Consider the following 26,072-nt stretch of genomic DNA (forward strand, 5'->3'; position numbering starts at 1 on the left):
GATGGGAGCTGTATCATCTGATGCAAATAAACACCATGTGCTTAAATTATTTCTAGGATCACAGCATGTGATATATCATTTCTGTCGCATTCTATTAATGATAAAAGTCAGTCAAGAGCCTTATTTTCACTTTCAAGGGAAGGGGAATCTAATGAGAGGAACTATGATGTATATTTGGTCATGATTTCCAATATACTAAAATGATGAGAGAATGGTCACATCATAATGATAAAAATCTCAAAAGCAGATCTTATTACTGACAATTTAGAGCCAAACTGACAGATAACATTTTGGCCAAAGAAGCCTAATGTAAAATGAAAATTGTTTTTCCAATAAATCACTAGTTGACAGAACTCAATATTTTCAAAATTGATAGGTTTGCCTTTTTAATTGAAACAAGACAGATGACATTCAATACTTCTCTGATTCTTACATAGCACACAAATTGTGTCTATGAGGTATATTTCTTTCAGGACGCTGAGTTCCAGTGTTAACTACCACTGAGTTTATTAGTCAGCTTTCCAGTGGCTGAGACAGAACACTCAGCAACCACAACCTAAACACACACAGGTTTAATTTAGATTGTGGTTTGGGGGGATTCAGGCCATGGTCCACTGCCTCCAGAGCAGGAAGAGCTTAATGGAAGAGAGTAGTTCATCTCATAGCAAGCAGCCAGAAAGCAGAGAAAGAGAGAGGATCTGAGGAGGAAGATACAGCCTCCAAAACAATGTCCCCTTGCACACTTCTTCCTGCCAGCCCTCCCCTAATAGTTCATTTAGCTATAAATTCATCAATAGAACAATCAACTAATGGGTCTAGTGCCCTCAAAACCCAATCATCTTCCATTGCTGTGGGATAATATTGATTTTTATTGTTAAAACAATGTTGAAAAAATAAATGAGTATTCTATAGAATGTATAGTTAATGTAATAACAATAGGAAAGATTCATTTAGGACTACATGTTTTAAAAAAAACTGTCTTAAGCCACTTATTTTCTTTTCTTTTCTTTCTTTCTTTCTTTCTTTCTTTCTTTCTTTGTCTTTTTCCTTTCTATCAGTACTGGGGATCGAACTCACGACTGCATGCTTGCAAGGCAGGCACTTAATGCCACTGAGTTAAATCCCCAGCCCCAAGCCATTTATTTTCAAAAACTTATTTAATCTTCACACCACACTAACTCTCCAGGCAACAAAGCTGGACATGATAAGAAAATCCACTACTAGCTATACAGAAACTGAACTATGAGTTATTTTTGCTAATAGGCACAGTTGCTTTCAAGAATACATGGAAGATCTACCATATTTCTGGCCAACTTTCTCCATTCTGAATTCCATACTCAGAAAGTAGTATCTATCCTTCCTATCCTCTGCCCTCATGTTCTGTTTCAAAGCTTCTGCGAATGGCATTAGTGGTTCTCAATGAGGGGACATTTAGCAATATCTAAACATAATTGGTTATGATGTCTGGCAAGCAAAACTCTTTGGGGCAGAAACTGGAGAGCCTTGACACATGACAATATTCAAGGCAAACTAATAGGGCAGAGCTTTGTCAGACTGCTAAATGTCAATAGTAGCAAGTTTGAGAAACTTTGTGATAGGCTGATAACATAAACATATCATAGAGCTATTTCTCTGTACGCTCAGCACATGATTGTAATACAAATTTATGATATGAGTGCATTTTGTTTATTTGTTGCCTCTCTTATCTATTGCTTATTTTCTTGATCTGGAAATCATCTTAATTGTTGAAAATACAAGAAAGCTGATTTCTGCTTTTGTCAAATATTCTCATAGAGCTGTAGCATAAGGCAGAAATTAACCTTTATTAAATAACTGTAACATCCGGCAAGCATAGCAACTTCAATCAAGATCTTGTTTAAACCTCACAGGAACAGCTTAGAGCCATGAGCATCTCTGAAGGGTTAGAAAAATTGAGGAAACTGTTTTAGGTAGGAAAAGGAACTAAAATTTAGTCAAATTTGATTGCTTGGATCCTGTACTGTTTTACAGAAAATATTTAAATTACGATTTCATAATCATTTTATGTATTACCCCACATTCCTCTTGGGCTTAAAATTAAATCTAAATATGTTTCATTACATAAATAATAAAGCCTCTCCATAGAAGAAGTGACTAGAAAATATTTTATTTAAAAGCTTCATCTATATAGGGAATACAAGCTTTGTAGCACTTACAAATCCTACCGCTATAATTTTAACTAAATGGAAGCATATAGAGAAAAGACCCTATTAAAGTCCCTTTCTTCCCTGCAATTCTGTGCTGAACATCATTCTCCAATTACAACCTTGCTTTACAGATGTACCTTGCTTGGTCATCTCCGGCAATGGATATTGATGAAGGAAAGTATAATTATATGTTTCCAATGTAAAACTATCATCTGCTTTAAAAGAGATACAAAACTGGCCAGAGATGAAGGGCTAAAAGCATATATTTGTGCTTTTGTTAAATAAAAGCTTTCATGTTCCAACTCTGTATTGGCTAATATAAAGAAAAGTTCAGCAAAGCTGTTCAGACACTAGGTTTCTAACTTCATCAGGAAATTATATCAAACTTTCTTTTTTATTTATTTAAAAGGAAAAAAAAGAAGAAAAGCAGAACAAAACAAAACAGTGTAAGGGTACAAGTAATTCAGAACTACAAAAAAAAAAAAAAAAAAAAAAAAAAAAGCAGTAAGCTATCACCAGTTAATAGATTACACACTATCATCTTGGAAAGGGTGTTTCAGGTCACGGGATCAAAGCATACGAAGTGAACATTCAAACAGTTGAGACTGCAAACTTTCAATGCACTACTGTGAAAGTGTTTATTGTCTTCCGGAAGATGTTAATACTCAACTCAAGATTCACAAAAGAGATATCTCAAGAATATGTCTCCCTAAAAACTTTCCTGATACTCGCAGAGCAATATAACCAATGCCTTAATGCAAGGCCTCCAGAGCCAAGGGACTCAGCCCCGCCCTGCTCCTCCCACCAGAGGGTTCTGCTTCAGTACCTTGGGCCTGCTTGTGGCCTTTGAAGGCTTTCTAGGTCTTTGGGATCAGACTCTTTCTTCACAGCTGGCCCCTTCCCATTGTTTTGAGTGTATGGCATCTCATTTAGCAGCCTTCAAAGACATAAAACCAAGGAGCATCCTGCATTCCCTCCCCATACTCCTGTTTACTCCCCTAACAGGCCCTACTCTCAGCATTTACCGCCCTCCAAAGCAGCACTGTTCATTTATTTTTTGCCCTTAACAGGTCCTGTTGCACCTCTTCTTCCCCACACTCCAATGAGAACCTGAGTCCTGCTTTACAGGAACCTGAATCACACTTCCACTATGAGTGAAAGAACATCACATCCAAATTCAATGTTCTGATTAAAATTTAGTTTAAAAGATAAATACTGACATGAGAGGTTTCCCTTGTGTCGAACTGAAATCTCTGTAGCTTCAAGGACTGAGTAGAACTGTTTAATGATAACAATACCATTATTTCACACTACTTTACATGCATCTTAAACACTTAACAAGAACAACAAAAACAACTGGAATGTATTTAATTTAGTGATTACACCTTCTGTATTTTAGCTACAAAGTATGCTATTTAGTAAACAAGACAGAAGTGCAATACTTAGTATAGCTCAATGTCTAATATTTAATAACTAAACTAATAACTAAATATTTAATAACTAAATATTTTAAATAACTATCACAACCCTATATTATGATTTTACTCAGAGTCTATTTCAAATTATAGAATGAATTTATGGAACATCATTCACAATTTTAAAATGACTCTGAATTTCACATTTTACCATTAATATATAAATAATTTTAAATTAAGCTTCTAAAATTAACCTTCAAAAAGTGAATGAACAAGGAAGGATAGAAAGCTATTTAAGGGGGCATTAAAAGCAAAGATCACTGTTTTAAATGAGATTACTTGTAAGATATTATCTGTATTTTCTGTTTCTTCTCAATTTTGGTCTCTGTTCGGTTTCCTCTTGCATTTCAAATTATCACAATCTCTTAGTGGCTCAAATTTTAGAAGAAGGCATCTTCACAAATGTCAATTTAAATTCTTTTTTACATGTCAAAGAAGTCTTACCTCTCATCTGCACTACCCTGGTCCCTTGGGCCCCTCTTCTCCATAACTTCTAATTAGTCTCTTAAGAGATCTCAGGATCACTCCAAACTAGCCCATGGAAAGCATCCCTTGTTCAGCAGCTCAGTGATCTTTTCAAATGCAAATATCTTCTTACACTGTTACTTTAAAATGTCAGTGATCTATGTACTTCACAGAATAAAAATCTGAGTCCTGAAGCAGGTCTCTGATACTTTGCATTAGTAAGTCTTCGCCAACCTATGCAGACTTAATTGAAGTCTCTTTCCTCAGTAGTTAATATCCAGCTACATCTTTTCAGCCACAGAATTTCAGCCACTGAAAGCTCTAAAAGGTTCACCATCACTGCACCAGACTATCCGTCCTATGTGTGAGCACACTCTCCCTTCAGTTCTAACCGCTCTCCTTCGTCAGCCATAGCTTTGTTAATTTCTATTCATCAATCAACTCAAAATTCATTCCCTCAAGGTTATGTCATGACATGATGTAAGGAACTACACATCTTAAAACATCAAAATCTAGAAAAACCTGAGTAATATCTATACATTACTCAATAGTGTTCTGTTAATGTTGACTTTCTGGTTTTGATCATGTATATAATCATGTAATATTCAGATGAAGAGTACAAGGGAAATTCCTATACATTCCTTAAGGAATTCCTATTCCTTAAGTTTTTAAAACTTAAGTCTATAATTATTTCAAAATAAAAAATTTAATCACCCCCACAGGAAAGCTTTTTACTACTCCTCAGAAGAGAGCAGGCACTTAGCAGCCTACTCTTGTTCCTTTATAACACTGTTTCAGCTAAAAAAATTACAATTAATACTAAATGTTTGTGTATCCCACTACATTTTATGCTCATTAGGGCCACAGATCATATGGCTTTTTATCACCACTATATCACCAGCAGTCAACTCAGTATTTCAAACAGGAAATGTGTCTAATAAACATTTATTAGAGTGGCCATGAAATACAAGAATGATCCAATCAGTCAATGTCTTTTGGAATCATAAATGTATATAAAGATACATATTTACATTTTTGAATAATTTTATTCACATTATCAAGTTAATGGGATAATAAATGCCAGACATCTAAACATAGATTTCAGATTCTGAATTATGATATATACTGAGGAAAAGCATAATAGCAACTAACATTTAGTGAATATTTAATCCTATTATTCAAAATGTTTTACAAAGAACTACTTAATCTTTATGATAAGTACATCCAGTGTGTGGTATTTTTATCTTCATCTTACAGATGACAGACCCATGGAGATTGGTAACTTGCTCATGGTTACAGCTACTCTAAGACCAAGGTGGGATCTAAACACAAGCACCTTCATGGTCTATATCCTCATGTACCCTTTCTTCTCTGACCATAGTTAGAGAGTATTGGTGGAGAGCATCCTGAAATACAAGCTACAGATTCTGAACATCTACTACACACCTCAAAAGTTTTATGTCCCTAACAATTGCCCAAAGCGTCCAACATAGCAAATACAAACACACACACACACACACACACACACACACACACACACTTGGGAGCTGCTGAAGCTGGAAATGGAACACATATGCAGGGCCATGGCATGGCCAGGGAATGGTCAACAGAAGAACAAAAAGATGCCTCAAAGGACAAGATAAGGTCACAGCTGAGGACCCTAACTCCACACAATTAACAAGACAAAGGTTATAGTTGCAGGCACTTCACTCTAGTGAAACTCAACCTGGAGGCTTTTTCGTAAAATAGTTCTCCTAAATTAACATAAAATAGTTCTCCTAAATTAACACAAGATAGTTCTCCTAAATAACATACTCTATTACTTAGAAAAGTCCTTAAACTGCTCCCAAGGTCCTGCTCAGTGTTCTGCATTTTTCACTCTAACCCCTTCCTTGTTTGAAAAACTAAATAAATACGGCCCTCCCAGAGACATTCCTTGTCTCAGCCTCCAGAGTCTCACTCTGTTAGAGGGTTTTGATCCTCCAGGAACCCTCAAAATCATTCCACTTGTCTCATTTATTTAAGCCTTCACCATACACCCGTTTGGGAGATTGAGGATCTTGGCCAGATTGCCCATACATACACAAGCACACACACCCACACGCATGTACCTAAACACTGATTTAATGAAGGAAAACACCAAGCCAAAGCAAACTGAGAAAAAGAAAAAAATATGAGTGTAGATGCAAAAATTGGCTTTAAAGTGACTTTTCCACCAAATTCCCATATAATTTTCTCTATAATTTTTCATTTTAAGATAGACACTGGCTTGGAGACTGTAAAGTAACTACACATACCCACATGGGCAGTAGGAAAGGCACTCCCAAGCTGATGTGGTTTGTTTAAATGTCTCCCTCAGTCTCATGTGGTCGTGGAGGCCTCTGAATCTGGCATTGTCTAGCCATGGCATTGGCAGTGTGAGTGCTGCACCCACCCAGGGGCAGAGCCAGCATACAAAATAAGGGACAGAAGGAGGCATGCTTCTTCGCTCTTCACCCTGTTTGTTCTTGTCATTTGCAGCCACCATGAACCTCAGCTCCTCACTCACATAACCCTGCCTTGGAGCCAGGTGAGCATGGACTGAAACCTCCAAAAACTGTAGGCTAAATAAACGTTTCCTTGCTTCACTTTGAGCATCAGTTATTTTATTTCAACAATGAGAGAAAAGTAACAAAGACACAAACTAATAAAGAATCAATAATTTGAAACAGATCCAGTAAATAGCTAAGTGAAGAAAATTAAACTAAGGATGAAAAAGGAAAGAAATTAGGTGATCATACCACAGTAGAAGAAAGTATCTCTCAGCTACTGCAAATAATCCTTAGCTCACAAATATTTAGAGTCAATACTTCACTTCCACCCTTTCACTTTTCGGCTTTATCATAAATACAGATCAGAGATTTTTTAAAAGTCATGGTTTAGATTTTTTAAGGAAGTCTTACCACACTCAATAAAATGCCTTGAAGTGTGCACATGTGTTGATTTTGTGGCATATTCTTAACCTTGCTAGATAGCTACAGCTCTGCTGGGAGCAATTAATGCAGAAATCCACAGAAACTTTGCAATGGAGCTGAAGGATCAGTAAAATAACTAGAATATTTTCCTTGCTGCAGACAGCTGGATGCTGCTAATTTAGCTACTTTCAAAAGATGGGAGGAGGAGGAAAAGAAAAACAACATTTTTATTTTGCCACACCTCTGTCAATTCAAAGAAAATGAAAACAACGAAGGCACTGATAAACATAGCAGATGGCCAGCTCTCTCCTTATCTTCAAGATAAGAATATCTTACTCTAACTGGCCTGTGGAGACCACCAGATACTACCTTCATGTTGCATCTAGCAAAAGGACTCTAGCAAAATAACTGGAGTATTTATATTTTAGTCTATTAATACTTTAAGTAAACACAATTCATACACTATATAGTTCACTAGTATAAAGTATACAGTTCAACAGTAGTTAGAAAATTTGATATCATCACAACAATCTAAGTTTGAAATATTTTTACTATCCCAAACATTTATCTTTTAAAGAATAACTGCATAACTGCTGGAGGGGTGGTGAGAAAGAAAACATTCACAATCAAAAATAAAAACTAAAAGATTTATTATGAGATAACAAATATCCTGAGTGTGAATGAAAACTATCTGCTAGAAAGTATGCATTTTAATGACCCAAAGACATCCTTTCTATTCTTAACTTCATCTTGGACACTATCTCACTATCTTCTGAAAAATGCAAAAGAAATAATTTGCTCAACTACATCATTTTCCTCTTCCCTTAAAAACAGTATGTTTTTCTTATACACCATTTCCTAGGTAGAGCCTGATGACAGCTCATTCTTTCCCTTAGCTTCTCATTCAGCTTTCTGGAACACTGTCCATATTTTACTGTATTTGCTTACTTTAAATATCTCCAGTTCCTTCCTCTGAGGGGCTTAGAAAAACTCAATACCAGAAGTAACAGGAGAGTTGAAACAACTCCTATTACCACTTCTCCTCTAACCAAATTAATTGGTTAGAGGTAGTCTAAGGTGAATTTTGTCAAAGATTTACTGAAAGAGATATGCTTCCATTTTCTCTTCCTGATCAGTTTAATTTATGGTTTCAGAAGTATTTAAGAAGCTTCCATGTGTAGGTCTTTATACAAAAACAAGCTTGCAACCTCAATCTGTTGCAAGAGATCACCCAAATTTTGATCATCCCTAGGTTACATAAAGTATTTTATCAGTATACCTAAAGCAAGTGCTCAATAAAATGCTTACTGAATATTTTTTGAGTAATGGTTTAACAACACTGAACATTTATTGAATGTCTAACTTGTACCATCTCCAGACTGTTTTTTACCTTAACCCATTTAATTCTCAATAAAAACCAAAATCATTTTTGTTGTTTTCTTTATCTCTATCATCTCTGTTCTAAAAATAGGCAACCTGAGGCTCACAATACAATTTACCAAAATGACAGCCAGAATTCAAAACTGGAGTTTGGTTTCAGAGCTCACAAACTATCCTATCACGAGACACTTATGGTTATCTCACAGCATAGGTGCCAGTCTTTTCTAGTTCAAAGAAATAAGTGCATTGCATGGGTTATAGTGAGATGCTATCTAGAGAAGGAGTTTCACTGCTTTTGTAAGAGTCGGAGATAGTGTGTATACAGTGACTACAGCGAGGAGAACTGACAATAGGGAAGGAAATGAGGGATACAGTATTTACTACTGAAGTTGTAAGTACTACAAAAAACAACAGAAAATGGATAAACTAAACCATTTGAGGAGTTAAACTATGACGATTTTTCATTCAAACCAAGATCAAGTAAACACAAAACAACAATTATAACAGCTAAAGTGTAAACCCAGGTTGAAAGTGAAACAGCACGCCATAAGTTATTCCATTAGAGTTCAACGAGTCTGACAAAGAAGATGCCAATAACAGGCTCTTGTCTGCATCTGATGTTGACAGGGGTGATGTGAGAGGGGGTGGCAGGAGTGCTGGTGGTACAATGGTAGGTCTGGGGGTGCTGGATGTGGTAGGGGTGAGAAGGAAGAGGACAAGGAGAGCAAGACGAAGAAGTGAGTAAGAAAACTACAGGTATATATGAAATTACATTACCAAAAGCTATTATAAAAACATGGTCCAAAGGAAAATGAATCTCTCTGCAATTAGACTAACACAGCCTAAATTTGTCTTTAACGTACATGTATGTTAAAGCAAAAAAGGCCCTGCATGAGCCAAAGCTACTCAAGGTGATTTGACCAAAGTCATACTTTTTCTTCCCTTAGACCACAGTTCTGGTGTGCAAACACAAATTCAATAAATAACAAGGAAAACTGTCTCAACCACTCAAGACAATAGCAGTGGAGACCTGTAGGGAATTTTCAGTTGGCAATGGTAAAGACTGTAATTTTCTGCTAACGGGATATTATCACAATTTTTCAATCTAGGCTTGAACCTAGGTTCATAGAAGCTCTCTCATGTAATGTAACATCACATCCAATACTTCTCAACTGTCTTCTACACAGCAGGTTACAATCCTGACTCCTAGGTTCTTTGGAGTTCACTATTTCCAAAGGATGTGCTGAGTACATTTAATTGTCATGGTAAATTAGCATGGCTTCTCACCATTCCTGACCCAAAAGGTTTTTATTTAAAGGAGAAAAAACACCTTTAAAAACTATTTCAGATTTCTCTAATGTATTTGGCAAATTACTATATTTTGAAATATAAGTCACAATCTTTTGGATCAATACAAAAACCAGCTAAAAGACAAAACTTGATATGCCTGCTATGCTAATGAGAGCATAAAGAAAAAGGTATTATTTTTTACATGATGACAAAAAAATATCATTTTTGTGCTATTTATATCTTTTTTCAGTTTAAAAAAAGGTGACGACACAACTTAATAGATTATAATCTGCATTCTATTTTACCATTTGTTCTTTAAGCATTCTTAGTGACTAAAATTAAAAATTTTACAATGTGCTTTTTGCACCATAAATATTCCCCAGTATATTAAACACATATGTACCTTCTGCTTTTAAAATATACCAAAAGTATGGCTAAATCTTTACCAGAAACTTTCATCATACACATGCTATTCAACAGTGCTAAATGAAACTGTTAAAACACATCATACCAAGGCTGAGAGGACAAGAACAAAACTAATAAAAATTGATATGGCAACGTAGAAGCCTCTCCCCACTTTTTAACTGCAATAGAAGGGGAAAGAAAATGGGTTCTTTTGCAAGTGAACATCTTGAGGTTAAAAGCCAGTGTGACGTACATATATGGCATGGAAAATGTCACAACTGACCATTGCTCAACAAGTGTCTTCATGATTTCTTATGCAGGAACACCACTCAAGATTGACAGAGGAGACGGAAAAAGGGAAGGACTTGGAGATTAGACAATCGTCATCTGTTGCACAGATTACTTTTTAATAATCAATTTAACAACACTTGCTCCCAATTTCTTGGCAACTGTCTGCTACTTTCCACCAGAGATTTAGGCAAAAGCCAAGCTGCACAGTGGAAGAACATCATTAATGGAAAACTAATTTCATGGATATGGAATAATTGTATCTAGTTAACTTCAACAAAATCTCTAGCTGCGATCTCGAAGTGGGTTTCCAGGGTCTTAATAGCATTTTGCCAAAATCTAACAACAGTGAAACAATTTAATTTTTGCACTTTAGCCAAAATATAATAAATAAATAAATAAAGCCACATGCCCAAGCTCTGTCTAGTAAACTAAATTTAGATTTCAACTTTAAAATAAGTTTTGACATAAATGGCTTTAAAATAACAACAGCATCTTATATTTGGGTCTTTTCCCAGTTAATTATTTCCTGGCATTGTACTAGAAATTCCTTGGCTTCACCTTAAGCCAACACTCCCAAGTGCTAATTAGGAGACTATATACATTACTAACCAGAGAATGTTGTGCTTAGAAACATGCATGTTCCATATGTGTCCAATTAATAACATTACTTCTTTCACTCTTTGAAAGATCTCTTTAGAAAATAGAGCTCTTATGTTAATGCGAAGTGAAAGTGCAATTAATAAAACGAGGCAAGCATGATACAGGATCTTTTTCTTCAAAATATCCTCAACATGAATCACATTTAACCTCACTGGAATAGTCAGTAGAGGGAAAAGTTAATGACTACAGATGTTGTACATTTTAATTGTACCAGGGAACTCCCAAAGAGAATGGACAACTCACACATGAACTAAATCACTACTGAGGAACCAGACAGGGTGTCAGTGAACATGCAACGTTAACATGCCCTTTTCCAGCACTATCTCTTCCCAAAAGCCACCTGACAGATGGGAAAAGAAACACTTGCAGAAAAGGTAGACCTAATAATTGCCTAATTACATAGGAGATACGATGTTCTTATTAATTGGCAAGCTAATTCACCTCAGTCTCAGTTTCAAACAGAAGAGTCCAGAAATCTAAACTTTGGTGTCTACACTCTACACAATTCTCTGTGTACTTCTAGACCCTCCACTCAGCCACGAAGTTGTCAGTTCTGCTTGATTTGTTTGAATATTGTATTCGACAACAGCTGTCGGAAACAGTACATTAGAACAGCTGCTGTGACAGCTACGAGGGGCTTCGAAGTTTAATTGGGCTCAATGTGACACTGTGCATTTTCCTAAACTTAGAAATATCCACACAACTAAAGAAATTTCAAATGGGTCTGAACAATGTTTACTTATGGGCACCACCAACTGCTTAGCCTCAGCTTGTGATATATCATTGGGCTCACAACATCTTTGCCACCAGGCTGCTAAGAGGTGTAAAAAAATAAAAATAAACAGTAGGAGCAGTTAGGTGCCCAAGAAAAAGGGCATTAAACAGGAGAGGAAATGGTAAGGAAGTCACATCAATAATCCCTTTCAAAGGCTGGCTGGTGGCCAGGGAGGATCCCACAGTGTCTCAGGATTTACTTCTAAAGGAAATATATTCAGAGACCCTGAGCCTGGTGCCAACTGCAAACAAACCCACTCATTATGGCTGCAGCCCCCTGCAGAAGGGGAGAAAGGCTTACTCTCAGCATTGGCCCGGAGGAAGAAGGCGAGGAGCAGCAACAGCGGCCTGGCTACGTGCACCATCCTGCAGCTTGGCAGCAGCGTGCGCTGGCAGCTTGGATTCACTGCCTCCAAAGCCGCAGCGAGTCTGTCCGGTCTGAAATTTCAGCTGGAACCCTTTCAGAGCCTGGGCAGGGAGAGGAAGAGAAAAGAGGAGAAGAAAACAAAAAGATGCTTAGAATTGTCACTTCCCCTCCACACATACACACTCACTCTCTCTCCGTTACAATCACCAAGAGATACAATCTCTGTAAACACGGTAAAAACTGTAATTACCATGCCTGTGCATCAGGAAAGAACTTGGCCTGTGAAGTGTAGTATCCTTACCACTGCCATTTCCAGACCAGCCCAGAGAGAACCACTTTGGATTTCTCTCTCTGCTTATGCCTCCTTTTGGGCAACACACTCTGAGAACTGCCACTTCACATGAACTATTACACAAATGCATCAATGGAGGAAAGCACACCAGAGCTATAAAGGAGAATTTAAGAGGAGTTCCTCCATGTAGGGTAAACGTCTACTAATGACAGAATAATGGGAGCTGTTTTCTTGGCATCAGATGAAACGACAAGGCTAACTCACCTTCTCTATCTAAATAGCAGATATTAGAATTTTTTACACCAGCTCATTTGGCTGCTTCCTTGAAGACACATCAATGTTCAACGCTAGTTTGATTTCAATAAGTCAAAACAATATTAGCAGGTGCCTCTTCAATTTAACAAGATTTCTATTTGCCTCCTGGGCAAGGGCTTCATTTTCTCAACTTTCTCCATGAAAGCAATAAGCCACAAACTATTTTAGTGCTACTGTGCAAGACCATTGGAAAGTCCCACCTGACACAAGTTAAGTTGAAGTACAAAGATAAATCAAATTCCACCCTTTCTGGGTTTCCAGATGAGTAGGGAAAACAAGATAAGTACATCAGATGACTAGCATGAGTTAATAAACCATTACTGCCCGTGAAGAAAACCAAATAATGCAATGAAAGATAAGAACAAGAATGGTATAATGGAAAAGCAGTGTCTCAGACCAGTCCAGGGAGTATAAAAGAAGATTTTAACAGGAGGGCAGGGCATTCCCTGAATTTTATGCAAATGCAGGGCCTTAAGAAGTAACCACAAAAACTGTGAGTTTCAGGTTTCTTTGGAGCAGGGCTTCCTAAGCATCACCATGATTCCTATCACTGGGAAGCTTGTTATACACCATCCCTAGGTTTGTGGTTCTGTAGGTCTATGGTGGGTCCAAGAATTTGTATATCTTAACACATTTCTTGTAACCATACGCTGTTGGCCCAAAGGTCATGCTTTGAGAACTGATGGCTTAGAATGAGGCATCTACCAGGAAAACAGAAGATGAGGCAAAAGAAACTTGTTCAAGCTTAAAAATAGGTCACAGCCTTGGATGTCAATCTAAGTCTGACAGTCATTATTCACTAAACCAGAAAAAGCTATTAAATGTTTTGGGGTCAAAAACAATGTGGAACTAGATTATGGGAAGATTAATTGACAGGCAAATCGGGGACAATTTAGAGAATACTAGTAAGCCATAGCAAGTCTCAGATGACAAGCAATCCTAGATATAAGAGTGACTGGGGTCCCGGCAGGAGTGGAAAAGGAGGAGAGCAATGACTGGCCCACAAAGTAACTGGAAGTGTGACTGTTCTGGTGATTAACTGTTCTTATACAACCTTCAGCAAAATTTAGCATGCCCTCTTATACACAGCAGATGCATACTAAAACATAGAAAAACTAAGTCCTATATTAGTGGCTTTTCTGTCACTATGACTAGAATTAGAGAACAATTATCAAAGCTTATTTGCAAAATCAATTATCAAAGCTTATTTGCAAATCATACCTTTAATGTTTGTATACTAAAATTCTTGAGATACATACAAAATTCCTGACAAGAAACAGTAGAGATATCCAGAAATAAGATAATCCACTAAAATAGTTATTGTACTTTAAAAACAATTGCAGTGCAGATACTATAGTGTGTCTCTTCTAACATCAAACATGAGAACATGTTTGAACATGCCATCAAAATATTTTTTAAAAAGATATTATCTTTTTTCATTACTAGGCAAGAGTGTTTTGAATGCAGGAAAGATGACTAAAAGGAACAAGGGGAATCTGTCTAACTATCTCTCTAGTAGATATCCTTTTATTTCCCTATCAGATTTGTAGGTTTCATGAACTAGGCTGTAGACTGAGACATCTTCTTGACTCCGCAAGCTAGCCTGCTGTTCCAAAACTGCTATTGTTTACCAATCTCTTCTGAAGACCAATACCAAGCAGCTCATAGCTATCCCATGTTAAAAATCTCAAATCTCCACAGGAAAACTGCAAAAGGAATCTGCTCTCCTTTCCCTCCCTGTCCTCCCTCATCCCCTGCTCCCCACTTCGTGCCAGCACTTCAGTGACAGCAAAGTGCAGGAGACCTCAGTGCTGTCGGACTTGATTTGTATCTGTGCAAGCGTATCAGAGCCAACTGCTATGTAATGATTCCTTGCAATCACAAGGGTGGGCACCTACAAAATGTTGACCCAGGAGAGGGTAACGACGTTTTCCTCTTACTTGGCTCAAGTATACAAGATCAAATTCTTCCAAATAAACCAAATGTTACCCCGAGTTGGAACAGTGGCAGGATATAGCACTCTCAGAATGAGTGTAGAGATGAACGTACAAATTTATGCTTAAACAGACTCTCTCTGCCCTTGGCCAAGATAGGACAAGAACAAGCAGAGAAAGGAAGATTAAACCTGTTCTAGATGCCCAATCAGTCTCCACCCCTTAGCTTATGACCTAAACAGTACAAAAAAGAAAATGCTAACTGCATGTCAGTAAGGATGAGTATATTTTACATCAAAAATAGAAAATGGATTTTTAAGGACACATCTGAAGGAAAGGTAATGAGAATGAATGATGTGCTACAAACTGGACACAAAAAAAAGGGGATCAAAGGAATCAAGAGATGGATGGAGTGGGGAGGGAGGGAAGGGAAAGGGGATGAAAATAAAGATACATTATGTACATGTACCAACTCCCCAAGGAATGTAATGGACCATTTTTAAAAACTAAAGTAGCTTCCACTGGCCTATCTACAGGTTGCAAAAGTACACTACAAAGAAAAGAATGGAGGTTAAGAAATCTGCAGTACCATGCTTTAGCTTGCATCATAAATTTTTCTGCTTTTATCCTGTACCCTTTTGCAAGGTTAACTTTGATTTTTAGTGTTTTTCATCGAGAGGGACATAAAAATACAGCTAAATAATTTGTGAGTTTGAAATTTAAAACTTTCCAGCTCATTATTTTTTCATACTGCAAAAAGCCTGTGAAAATACTTTTATTTAAAACCAGCTGAATATTCACTTCTGTGTTTATGTACCTTTATGATTAGAGGAACTACCAGTTCAGCAGGCCACGATGCATGTAATGTAATTTGAAATGGAACAACAAATAATACAGATGCCTAAAAAGCCTTAATAAATCAGGGTTTCAGGCGATTTCATAAGCTGACACCTACCCAATTCTAAAAGTATAACACTTTTCCGTAATAAGTATACTTATTCTCAAACTAACATGCATGCTAATTTTTCTTCAGCTTTGTATACTGCCAACATGTATTTCTATAGATGGTGTTAATATAAGAACAACAGGCAAAATAGGAGCTTTTCTTATTTTAAAAATATCGAGTCCCTTAAATAAATAGCTCACTTTAGGTTTTTGTGTAGGAAAGGTAGGGTATAAGTCTGGGACATTTTATCATATCAGGAAGCAAGAAATCTTTCAGGGACTGCTACGTTATTTCTAGGAAGATAATCCAACCTGACGAAATGTCCATTAGCTGCTAAATGTAAGAAAATCTGACTGGCAAAAAGCGTAATATCTAAAATAAACGAAGACACATCATTTTAAAATCTGTAAGTTCATAACTTTATTTTTCCCCCCAAATTATATCAATCACTCTAGGAAAAAGTTGAAGCAATGCTACAGTTAGGGTAAAGCCTCCCACCCCACCCCTAAGCCATGTGTTAAGGGCTTGGTCTCCAGATTGCTGATCTACTGGGAGATGGTGATGTCTCCTAGGAGGACTTCTGCTCCCAGAAGTTGTAACCTAAGGAAACACCGGGCCCTACCCCCTCCTTTGCCTCTTTTTATGTCTCACTTATGAGGGCAACAGGCCACCTCTGCCATACATTACTGCCATGATATGCCCAAAGAAAGAAGATACAACATGCACTGAAACTTTCAAAGCTGCAAGTCAAAACAAGCCTTTCTTTTTTATAAGCTGATTTGTCTTAAAGTAATAGAAAGCTGACTATACAGAAAATAAACCATTATTCTCAAAACAAGAAGGAAAAAGAAAAAAAGCAAGCATTAAAAAGAAAAATTATTTGTAAGAACATTTGTAAAAGGCACTATTACTGTTACAAGGCAAATGAGTGTCACTGCTTATCTCTAAAAAACTTTCTTACCTGGAGGACTGTCACAACTTCAAGGATAAGCTACAGTATATCATGAGTTCATTGCCAGCCTGAACTGCACAGCAAGACCCTATCTAAAGAAAAACAAAACAAAACAAAACAACTATGCTACTTTTGGTCTTATAACAAACTCATGCTCTTAAGCCTGCACACCTAAAAGAAATTACACCCTAATGATATTTAACCTGGAAATACCTCCCAATGATTACCTACTCTGCTGGGGATAGTATAGAGAGGAAGCTCTGTCCCCACCAGCCAAGACTCTTTATCAACCTCCCCCAAAAAGCCTCTATAAATCAATTAGAACTGGTTTCTGAATATTTAGGAGAAGGAACCATTTGTACAAAAGATGTGCTATCAAGAAGCTCCAATTTTTCAAAGAGACAAACACAGGGCTGCTTGAGCTAAAAGCAGAAGACCAAGGGGAACCTGAAGCCTGCAGAAAGCTCAGCAGAGGCTTCTGAGGGCACCCCATGAATTCCCTGTAATCTCAGCAGTACTCTTATTTTGCAAAAAGACAAAAGTTTTATTTGCTTCACAGAATGTAAAAGTGTTCAGATATGTAACTAAAACTTTTCCAAATAGAAATATTGCGTTGAAGAGAAAACTATGCTTAAAATGGAGTTTCAACATTCAAAAGAAAAAAAACTACAATTCTATCTTTCATTATGTACAGAAATCAACTCGAAATGAAAGACTTCAAGGTAAGACACAAGGCAGAGGGCTTGCTTAGCATGCACAAGGCTCTGGGTTCATTCCCAAGTTCTATTTAAAAAAAAAAAGACCCCAAAGCTTTGAAATTACCTAAAGAAAACAGATGAAACACTTCAGGGCTCTGAATTCAAAAAAGATATTTTTAGATAAGCCTCCTCCCCAAAGCATAGGGGAAAAAAGGGTATTATATCAAACAAAAAAGCAAAGGAAACAACAGAGTGAAGAGACAATCTGAATAATGGAAAAAATATTTGCAAACTATTCATCCAACAAGGGATTAATTGGAATTATTTGAGTTTGTATATTCTCAGAATATACAAAACTCAGAATATACAAAACTCAAATAATTCCAAAGTAGCAAAGCAAATAAGTCCTTTAAAACTTGCCAATTATCTAGATAGATATTTCCTAAAAGAAATATTCAAATGGCTAGTAAGTACACACAAAAAAATGTTCAGTATCACTAATCAACAACCAGAAAATACAATTCAAAAGCAAAATGGAGTATCACTGACGATATTTCCTTACTGGAATAAAAAAAGGTAAACCCAGAATGCAGAGAAGGGAACTCCTCTACACTGTCCCTGGGAATGTAGAAGTGGAACTTGGGGAAATCAATACAGAGAGATCTCAGTAAACCAACAGAACTACTATGTGACACAGAAGTTCCACCACTCAGTGTACATCCAAGATAAAGGAAATCTGTATAATAGGCAGCTGAGTTAACTGAAATATTATAGGCAGTCAGATAGGGCTAGGCCCTCTTAAAGAGCCAGAGTAGAAGACCAGGTATCTTGCAAACTTGGAGGGGACAGACACGTCTGCAAAAATCTCAAGACAAAAGGCAAATAAATGCAAGCATACCCTAAGTATAAACATCAGGGATGTGGTCAGGCATGCCTGTAAACCCAGCATTTAGGAGGCTGAGGCAAGAGCATCCTTGTGAGATTGAAACCAGCCTGAGCTATAAAGTGAGTTCAAGGCCAGGTAGAACTGCATAGCCAGACCCAGTCTCAAAAATAAATAAACAAACAAAAAACATCAGGGATTGATATTCTAAATAGGTCTCGACCACTTTGAGGAAGCCAGAAGGAGCCATTAACCCAATCTCTTACCAGCAAAGACCCTATTCTGTATTCATGTCCACCAGTTTGCTATGTGACTGGCCTTTCCATTTGATCTCAATGTAATCAACTTTACCTTCACAATTACACTCATAAACTTATCGGTTGACCACAGTCCTGTCCCACTTCATGCCCACCTGCCTTAAGAGTCCCCATTTTTCCCCACCTGGGACCTGCTCACCTCATGTTTTTGGTCTATAAAAATATTAGTGAGGGGAATTAAAAATGCACTCTTAAAAATGTAGTGTCGAAAACCAGTTAGTGATGGAAAACATTGGTGAAAAAGAGTAATAAAAGGTTACCAAATAAAAAAGAAAAACAGCATAACACATATCCCTGAATAGAATATTCAGACTTAAAAAATACAAGTAACTGTTTCATGAGAAAAGCCTTTCTTTAAATGATATAAAATTGTATTATTTCACATAACAGCATATTGAATGAAAAACTCTGATTTTTTTTCTCTATTTCACCCTATGTTTTTATGAAAAATAGAAGAAAACAAGAGGGCTTTTTATGAGTTTTCAAATATAAATTCAAAGTAATAACTCATGCATCTCGTTTTTGGCTTAGGCTATGCCTTAATATGACAATACCAGGTGACTGAAAGCACACACTGATTCTTTGGAGAAATTTAATTATAAGCCTACTGAAGAACAAAATAATATCTATCAATACAGACACTTCAGTGATTCCTATACACTTAAATCTAATTCATAGAGAGGAAAGCCAATAACTGTTAGTCTGAGTTTTATATAGTAAAGTAATTTTTATACTGGTTCCCTCTTAAATATTAGTTACTCTCAGAAGTGACAAGTGACCTTATTGACTTTAATTGTTTCTGTCTGCTTTGGGAAGCAAAAATGAGATATGCCACAGATATGAACAGACAAAGAGAAGAGGGGAAAAAACTTCATTCTCTGGCCAGTCTTCCCCTAAAAATTATAATAAAATATAGTTTTAGGGGAAAAAATCTATTGTGCATGTGGGGTAGAGGAAGTTTTACTGGAGATTGAATCCTACTGAGCTACCTCACCAGCCCTGTATCTATCCATTTATTTACCCATTTAAATTTGGAGGCAAGGTTCATTCATTTGCTCAGACTGAGCTCTGATTTGAGATTCTTCTGCCTCAGCTTGCTGAAGTATTGGGATGACAGTCATGAGCTACCACAACTGGCTATCATGTAAGGCCTTCAGATGACTACTGCCTGTCATCATTTCTACCTATCTTTCAGTGATGTTAGTGGAACTTGGCAATGGAAAAAGTTTAAATGTATGTCTCCTCAACCTGTATGGGGAGTCTATTATTTGTGAAAAGGCACTGTAAAGGTCTCACAAAACAAACAGATGTGCAACTTGCTCACTTCCCACCCAAACAGAACACAGGTTCCATTATTTTTAACCATTAGGCATTTCTAAGTGATTTTTAAAGGATCATTTCTAGCTCATTATGACTTATTGTCTTAAAATCAAAAGATTTTTATTTTAATGCATGCAAAATTTGTTACTTTTAAAATATAGTCATCTTCTAAAATATATTATGAGGGCCAGGGATTTAGCCCAGCAATGTAAGCACCTGCCTTGTAAGCACAAGGTCATCAGTTCCCTGGTATGCATGTATGTGTATGTATATGTGTGTGTATATATATATATATATATATATATATATATATATGTATACATATATGTGTATATATATATATGTATATGTGTATGTATATGTATATATATGTATACATATATATTTGTTTTCTCATTGACTCACAGTGCAAACAACAGCCTATAAATACATGACATATTTAACTTAATTTCTTTACTAAAAAAAAAAGAATTAAAATTCACTTTGTGGAGCATTTATCACTCCCTAGAGGGAATAATTCAGCATTGGTTACTTTTTCTTCATTTCAATAACAAAATACAGGGTCTTTTAAACATTCTTAAATATTTCCTTACTGGAATAAAAAAAAAAAATCCTGCACCTATCCCTGGATAACAGATCCAAGGCTCCGTCCTCAGAGTCATCCACCGCTGGCCCAGTGGCTCTCAACCAAGAGGGCCGTCCCCTTTCCTGGGCATATCTGGCAATGTCTGAAGGCTGTGCTTTCCCTTTTCTTGTTACAATATAATGGGTGGAGGTATTCATGACACTTAATGTGCAGAGACCAGAGATGCTCCTTAGTACCTCACATGCACAGGGTAACTCCATTTAACAAAGATTCCTCCAGCCCAAACACTCAACAGGGCCAAGGGTAGGAAACTCTGTCCTAGAACAATTAATGAACATCAATAAAATACTCAAACTTTGAAAAAAAAATGTGTGAATGTTTATAGACTAGTACAGAAAACTGTTATCCATGCCCACTACATTTAGATGGTTTTAGTGAAACTTTAATATATGATCTCAAAAGATTTAAATTTCTAGGCATGGAATTATAGATAACACCCAAACTCTGTCTGCTGATCCTAAAGCACAACTAAAGCTAGCTTACCTTATAAAAAGTTCATTTAAAAGTTTAGGGAAATAAATGTTACTAATTTAAAAAAATGAAACTGTGCGTTAGAGGGACATTTCCCAGACATCTGTCAGCAGGCAGACCGGGTCCCAATCTCTAACATTTAGCTCTTGTCTAAGGAAACAGGGAAGGAGAAAATACTCAGTTCTAAGGAATGAGCTTTCAAATCATTTCCAGAGAGAGACAGACTATCAGAAACGGCTGGGGAACATGAAATCAAAGAACACGCTGCTTATTTCCCTAATGTTGTCTCCGTGACTAATCCTACATCTTTCTGCAATTCTATGAAAAACACACACAGGAGCAGAGTCAGCTTCTGTGTGGTCAAACCAAATAAATGGTCATAGACCCAAACTGAAATACAAGCTAAAGAACGGTGGAGAGGACAAACATTAATCGCAGATATGCAAAATTCACTGTTCTGCTCACTCCCAGAACACTTATTTTACTTAGTTACACTGGACTTCTCTTTATTTTTAATACCTCTGCATATCTAGTTCCCTCCTTCAATGAAATCATACACTGATGGGTATCAGAAAACAGTTGCACATCACGTGTTACGTCTCATGTCTAGATGTCTGTCCAAAGTATGTCTTATTAAAACACAGGCAGCTCGCTCAGGTGAAGTTAAATTCATTTTACAATAAGCAACAAAGAGAGAGACTTCTTGAACTGCAGGACAGACGATATTACCAGTGGCACAAGTGAAGCAAGAAGCAATTTTAAAGACGGAGTATGGGAAGAAGGTAAAGGAACTCGCTGGATAGGTTCTTTTGGTGTTTTGTTTTGTTTTGCTTCAGTGTGTGGGGCTGACAAGTGGACCCGGGCCTCAACCATGCTAGGTGATTTTGCTGCCACGGAATGCTGGATGACGAATTTTAAGGCTCCTTGTCTTAGACTAATAAGTAATTCACAAGTAGACGTTTACCCCGAGTCAAAAATTCTCCAAAGGATCAATCTTTAACTTGATAACCCTGTATTATGTGCTTGTATGTCTTAGAGTCAAAGAGTTTATAGATGTGCTTAGAAGAAATGATTAACAGGAAACAGATAAGTCTCACATGTTGCCACTGGAATAGCTGATTTCTATCAGCTTACATCATATTTATATTACATATTACTATAAAAGTCTTTTAAAGCTTTTTCTCTCTTTAAATTTCATCATTCACATCGACTAGATGTGACAACCCAGGAATATGTTAGATCCCGGTTTCACAGAGTTATAAGGGCCAGTTATCCAAGTGGAAAGATGCCAGCCTGAGTGTACCTCACCATAAAGCTGCTGTTGGCAATGTGGCTGTATGGAAAGAAAAAATTAAGCCATACAATACTTATTTTTTCAAAGCAGCTGGCATTATAAAGTTATTTGATGACAAAGTACAAAAATCTCCTGCAGGAACAAGAGAAGCACTCTGAGTGTCTCATGCCAAGATGTGTCAGATTAGCAATGTAAAAACTTTTTCCCATAGTCACTCTTTTATATTCAAGACCTAAAGAAATGGCTTTGTAAAATATTGTCAGTAAAGACACTAAAATACTGTCAGTAAAGATATAAGAAAATGAGTCCAAGTCATTAAAAACCTAAGTAAATATAATCACTTTTTCACTATCAAACTTTCGAGAGTCAGGTGTCACTTTAAATGAATGGCCCATGTGATGAAAATAAAAGAAAATGCTAAGTAAAAACATGAGCCAGACTTCCCTGCTGGATTCGAGCCTCACACAGCCCCTTGAAACACAGACATTTACATGCTGACGTAGAAGAGGCGCTGGTCTAACCAAGGCAGGTGGAAGGCCAGCAAGCCAGCGACAGGATGGCAGAAGGGAAGCCCTAACTTTTATTTTCTTAGGGTACCAAGGCCTACGTTAAAATGCCATCATCGATGCTTCTATCGCAAACCTAATAAACTGACATTTTCCTTTACTGTGATTCCTTAATCTTCTTTAACCATAGGTATTTACAATGACATGTTATCATGTGCCTTAGGAAAGAAATCTGAAAAGCCACACTGTAGAAAACACACTTATTTCTTCCAATAGCAACTATCGTTAAAGTCAGAAGTATACATTGCATAAACTTTCATCATAGACTAGTCTATTTAGATTGGCCTATATATATGATTGGCATACATGATGCATATACCTCATCTGAGATGCATGTTTAATATTACATAGCAGAGAAATTAAAATTAAAATACATAGCAGCAAGATACAGTCTCTCCAGGACCTGGAATTGAGATACCTAGAAAACAAATTGGTAGCAAAAGCAGCTATGTCAGAGGGTAAATGAGGAAGGAGTTAACAGGGAAATTAGGAACCACACAAAGCTAGAAAAACTGAGCACAACACAGACAAAAGAACAAAGCAGTCTGCAGAGGTAACTCCAGCTCCCAGAGAGAGACTTGTGTCTAAAACAAGGTGATCCCCAGTAGGCTGGGCACAGCAGCTCCAGGGAGAAACAACAGACCCAACCGGCGGCACAAGTCCTAAAAAAAGCCCATGATTACTGTGAACTGCAGAAACAGTGTGGGGTTTTACTCTGCAAGTAGCTCACTCCATGTAGAAATGAGAGCAGGAGAAGAAATCCAGTAGAGTGCCCAAAGTATTTGAGAACATTTAATTAGGCGCTATTCTGGGAAAGGGTTAACTGATTGAGCCTGAAGTACAGCACACAACATAACAACTGCACTTCAGAGCTCCTGAGGTTACCCTGCCACACTGACTTAGTGGGAGATAACCACGAGACAGTAGTGGACAGTTAATGAGCTAGACATAGACTTCTTGAGAAGTTGAAACTCAGGCAGAAAAGGTACAGAGGTCCTCACTTTCCATGCTAAAGGCCAGACCAGCTGTGTGTCAATGTCAGAAGAGGCTAGGTGTGAAAGGGCTGGCATCACTTTCAGCTGAGGCCTCCACACAGACACACAACCCTACCCACCCTCCCCTACCGCTAGGCTTCACCACCTACATGCAACACAGAGCTCAGTGTATGCTGCTTTCCAGAGGTGTGGATGCCATCAGGCATAACGCTTCACTGTGGGCAGCTGCCACACTCTAGGGCAGGGATGGTGAACCAACCTATGAAACATTTGTTTTTATTTCAAAACAGGAAATGCTAATGTATAAGTCTTTTCTAAACTAAACCAGAAGATTTGTGTTTAATTGCAATGCTGACCTTTTGTGCTAAGTGAGTTGCAGGTTGCAGTTTGGCTCTCTGGAGTTGGGCGCGGGGCATACCTCCAATATCCACAGGTCATAAAGCCAGAAAATGTTGGGACTTGGGCCACACAAAAAGACACAAAAAGTGCAAGCAGCTGCGGTGAACACTGCCACAGCACAGAAACAACTGCCTAGCTATGTCCAGCACAAAAGGCAGGGCAGAACTCAGAATTCACATGTAAGAAGAGAGCATGAAATTTGGATGCTTGCTTCCCAGGACAGCCAGCGCGGGCCAGGAGACACAGCCAGCCACACTCCTGCATGCCTGCAGCCATAAGGAGAGCTTTCATGTAGCCTTGCAGGCTGGGAGAAGCAGCCCCGCCCCCACACAGCCAAGGCTATGGGAAAGCTTGGCTTTAGCTATTCTGGTTGGAGAAGCCCACCCCATTGACTCCCCAGCCTGGGTTTAGACAAACTTAGGTCCCTGGCCCATTTGCCTAGACTGAGGGTGGGCAGCCAATGCAGGAAATGCCTGGGATCCCACAACCAGCTCATCTGGAAGAAGCCAGGAAAATGTCAAAAACTAGGTAAGATTGAAAATAAGTTTCAAACTGTACAGAAGATATTTATTACACTAGGGAGACAATAAGATATTTACACATGCAAGTCTGATTTATTTCACTTATGAGTATGGTTTCTAGTTTCATCCAGGACTTGAGGAAAAACCTCGTTTATCTTTCTTGAGGAAAAACCTCACGTTTATCCTTCTTTATAGCTGAGTAATACTCCATTGTATATAAATAACACATCTTTTTATCCACTCTATGGTTGATGGCTTTTCCTGTCTTCTTTGGTAAGACATATTTGATATCTTTCTGGCTTTACCGTTTTCTCAGTAGATTCTTGTCATGTTTTACCTGTCTGTCCACTATTCTGGTCTGGAGTTCCTTCAAGGAGCTCTTCAGGCAGATACACATTGCTTTTCCTCTATTGTAACAGATCATTTACCAATTCCACTTTTTTTGAGTATTACTACTGATGTATATAAAATGTTTTCTGTATTTCATTATATTTCAAAACATCTTGTAGCAACTTTCCAAGAAAATTTCTTCATGGTATTTTGTCTTATTTTCTTTATATATGAAACAATCTACATCTCATACGTTTAAGGTAAGTAAAACACAACCATTGGTCAACATTTTGTGTTTTGAGCAACAATAGTTGCTACATAACCTCTCAACCTTTACTCCATCTTCTGTTCTGTTGTAAAATGTAACTATTTTGGTTTAATTTGTGTTGAAGATTCATTATTAATCTTTTCTGTTCGTTTGTTTGAGGCAGGATCTCCCTATGTAGCCCAAGGCGACCTTGAACCCTCAGGATTCTCCTACCTCAACCTCCTAAATTCTGGGATTATAGGCATGTGCCACCACATCCAGCCTCACTATCAACTTTTTTTCATCCTGGTGCAAGGTTGACAGTATCACTACTACTTTGTTTTTCTTCACCATTTAGGAGGTCAATGTTACATATTTCTGAAATTCAAAGATTGCCCTATATATTTCTCTATTATGAAACTGCAACATTTCTTCAGGAATCTTGGCTTTGTTCTTGCTAAGAGTTCCTGTACAAGTCTGATTTTCTTTTAGCAAATGTAACATCAATGGGTAACTAGTAAACCAGTTGTCAAATGTGACGTTTCGGTTACTTACTGAAATAGGTATAAAGAGTCTGTTCACAAAGCCAGACAGATTATCACTGCTTGAAGAAAGACCTGGTGGCTAAATTTTCTAATTCCAGGTATAAAATGTCTGGATTTACAAGGGCGTATGTTCTTATACCATATTGGGCAGGTT

The 26,072-nt window shown here is 37.4% G+C and overlaps 1 protein-coding gene across 33 annotated transcripts in view; it reads right to left on the reverse strand.

The window, feature by feature from the left end:
• Positions 1-26,072, reverse strand: part of Ptprd (protein tyrosine phosphatase receptor type D) — a 2,079,748-nt gene that overhangs the window by 377,313 nt on the left and 1,676,363 nt on the right. For all 33 annotated transcript variants that reach the window (XM_063251000.1, XM_063251078.1, XM_063251071.1 and 30 more), the window contains one exon: positions 12,182-12,348. In XM_063251000.1, coding sequence (XP_063107070.1) covers positions 12,182-12,245 — 64 coding nt within the window. In that variant the 5' untranslated portion in view covers positions 12,246-12,348. Of the gene's footprint in view, positions 1-12,181; positions 12,349-26,072 lie in introns of those variants that run through there.

This window comes from Cavia porcellus, unplaced genomic scaffold, assembly GCF_034190915.1.
Source record: "Cavia porcellus strain 051 isolate PalLab524CR breed Dunkin Hartley unplaced genomic scaffold, mCavPor4.1 scaffold_1, whole genome shotgun sequence".
NCBI lineage: Eukaryota > Metazoa > Chordata > Mammalia > Rodentia > Caviidae > Cavia > Cavia porcellus.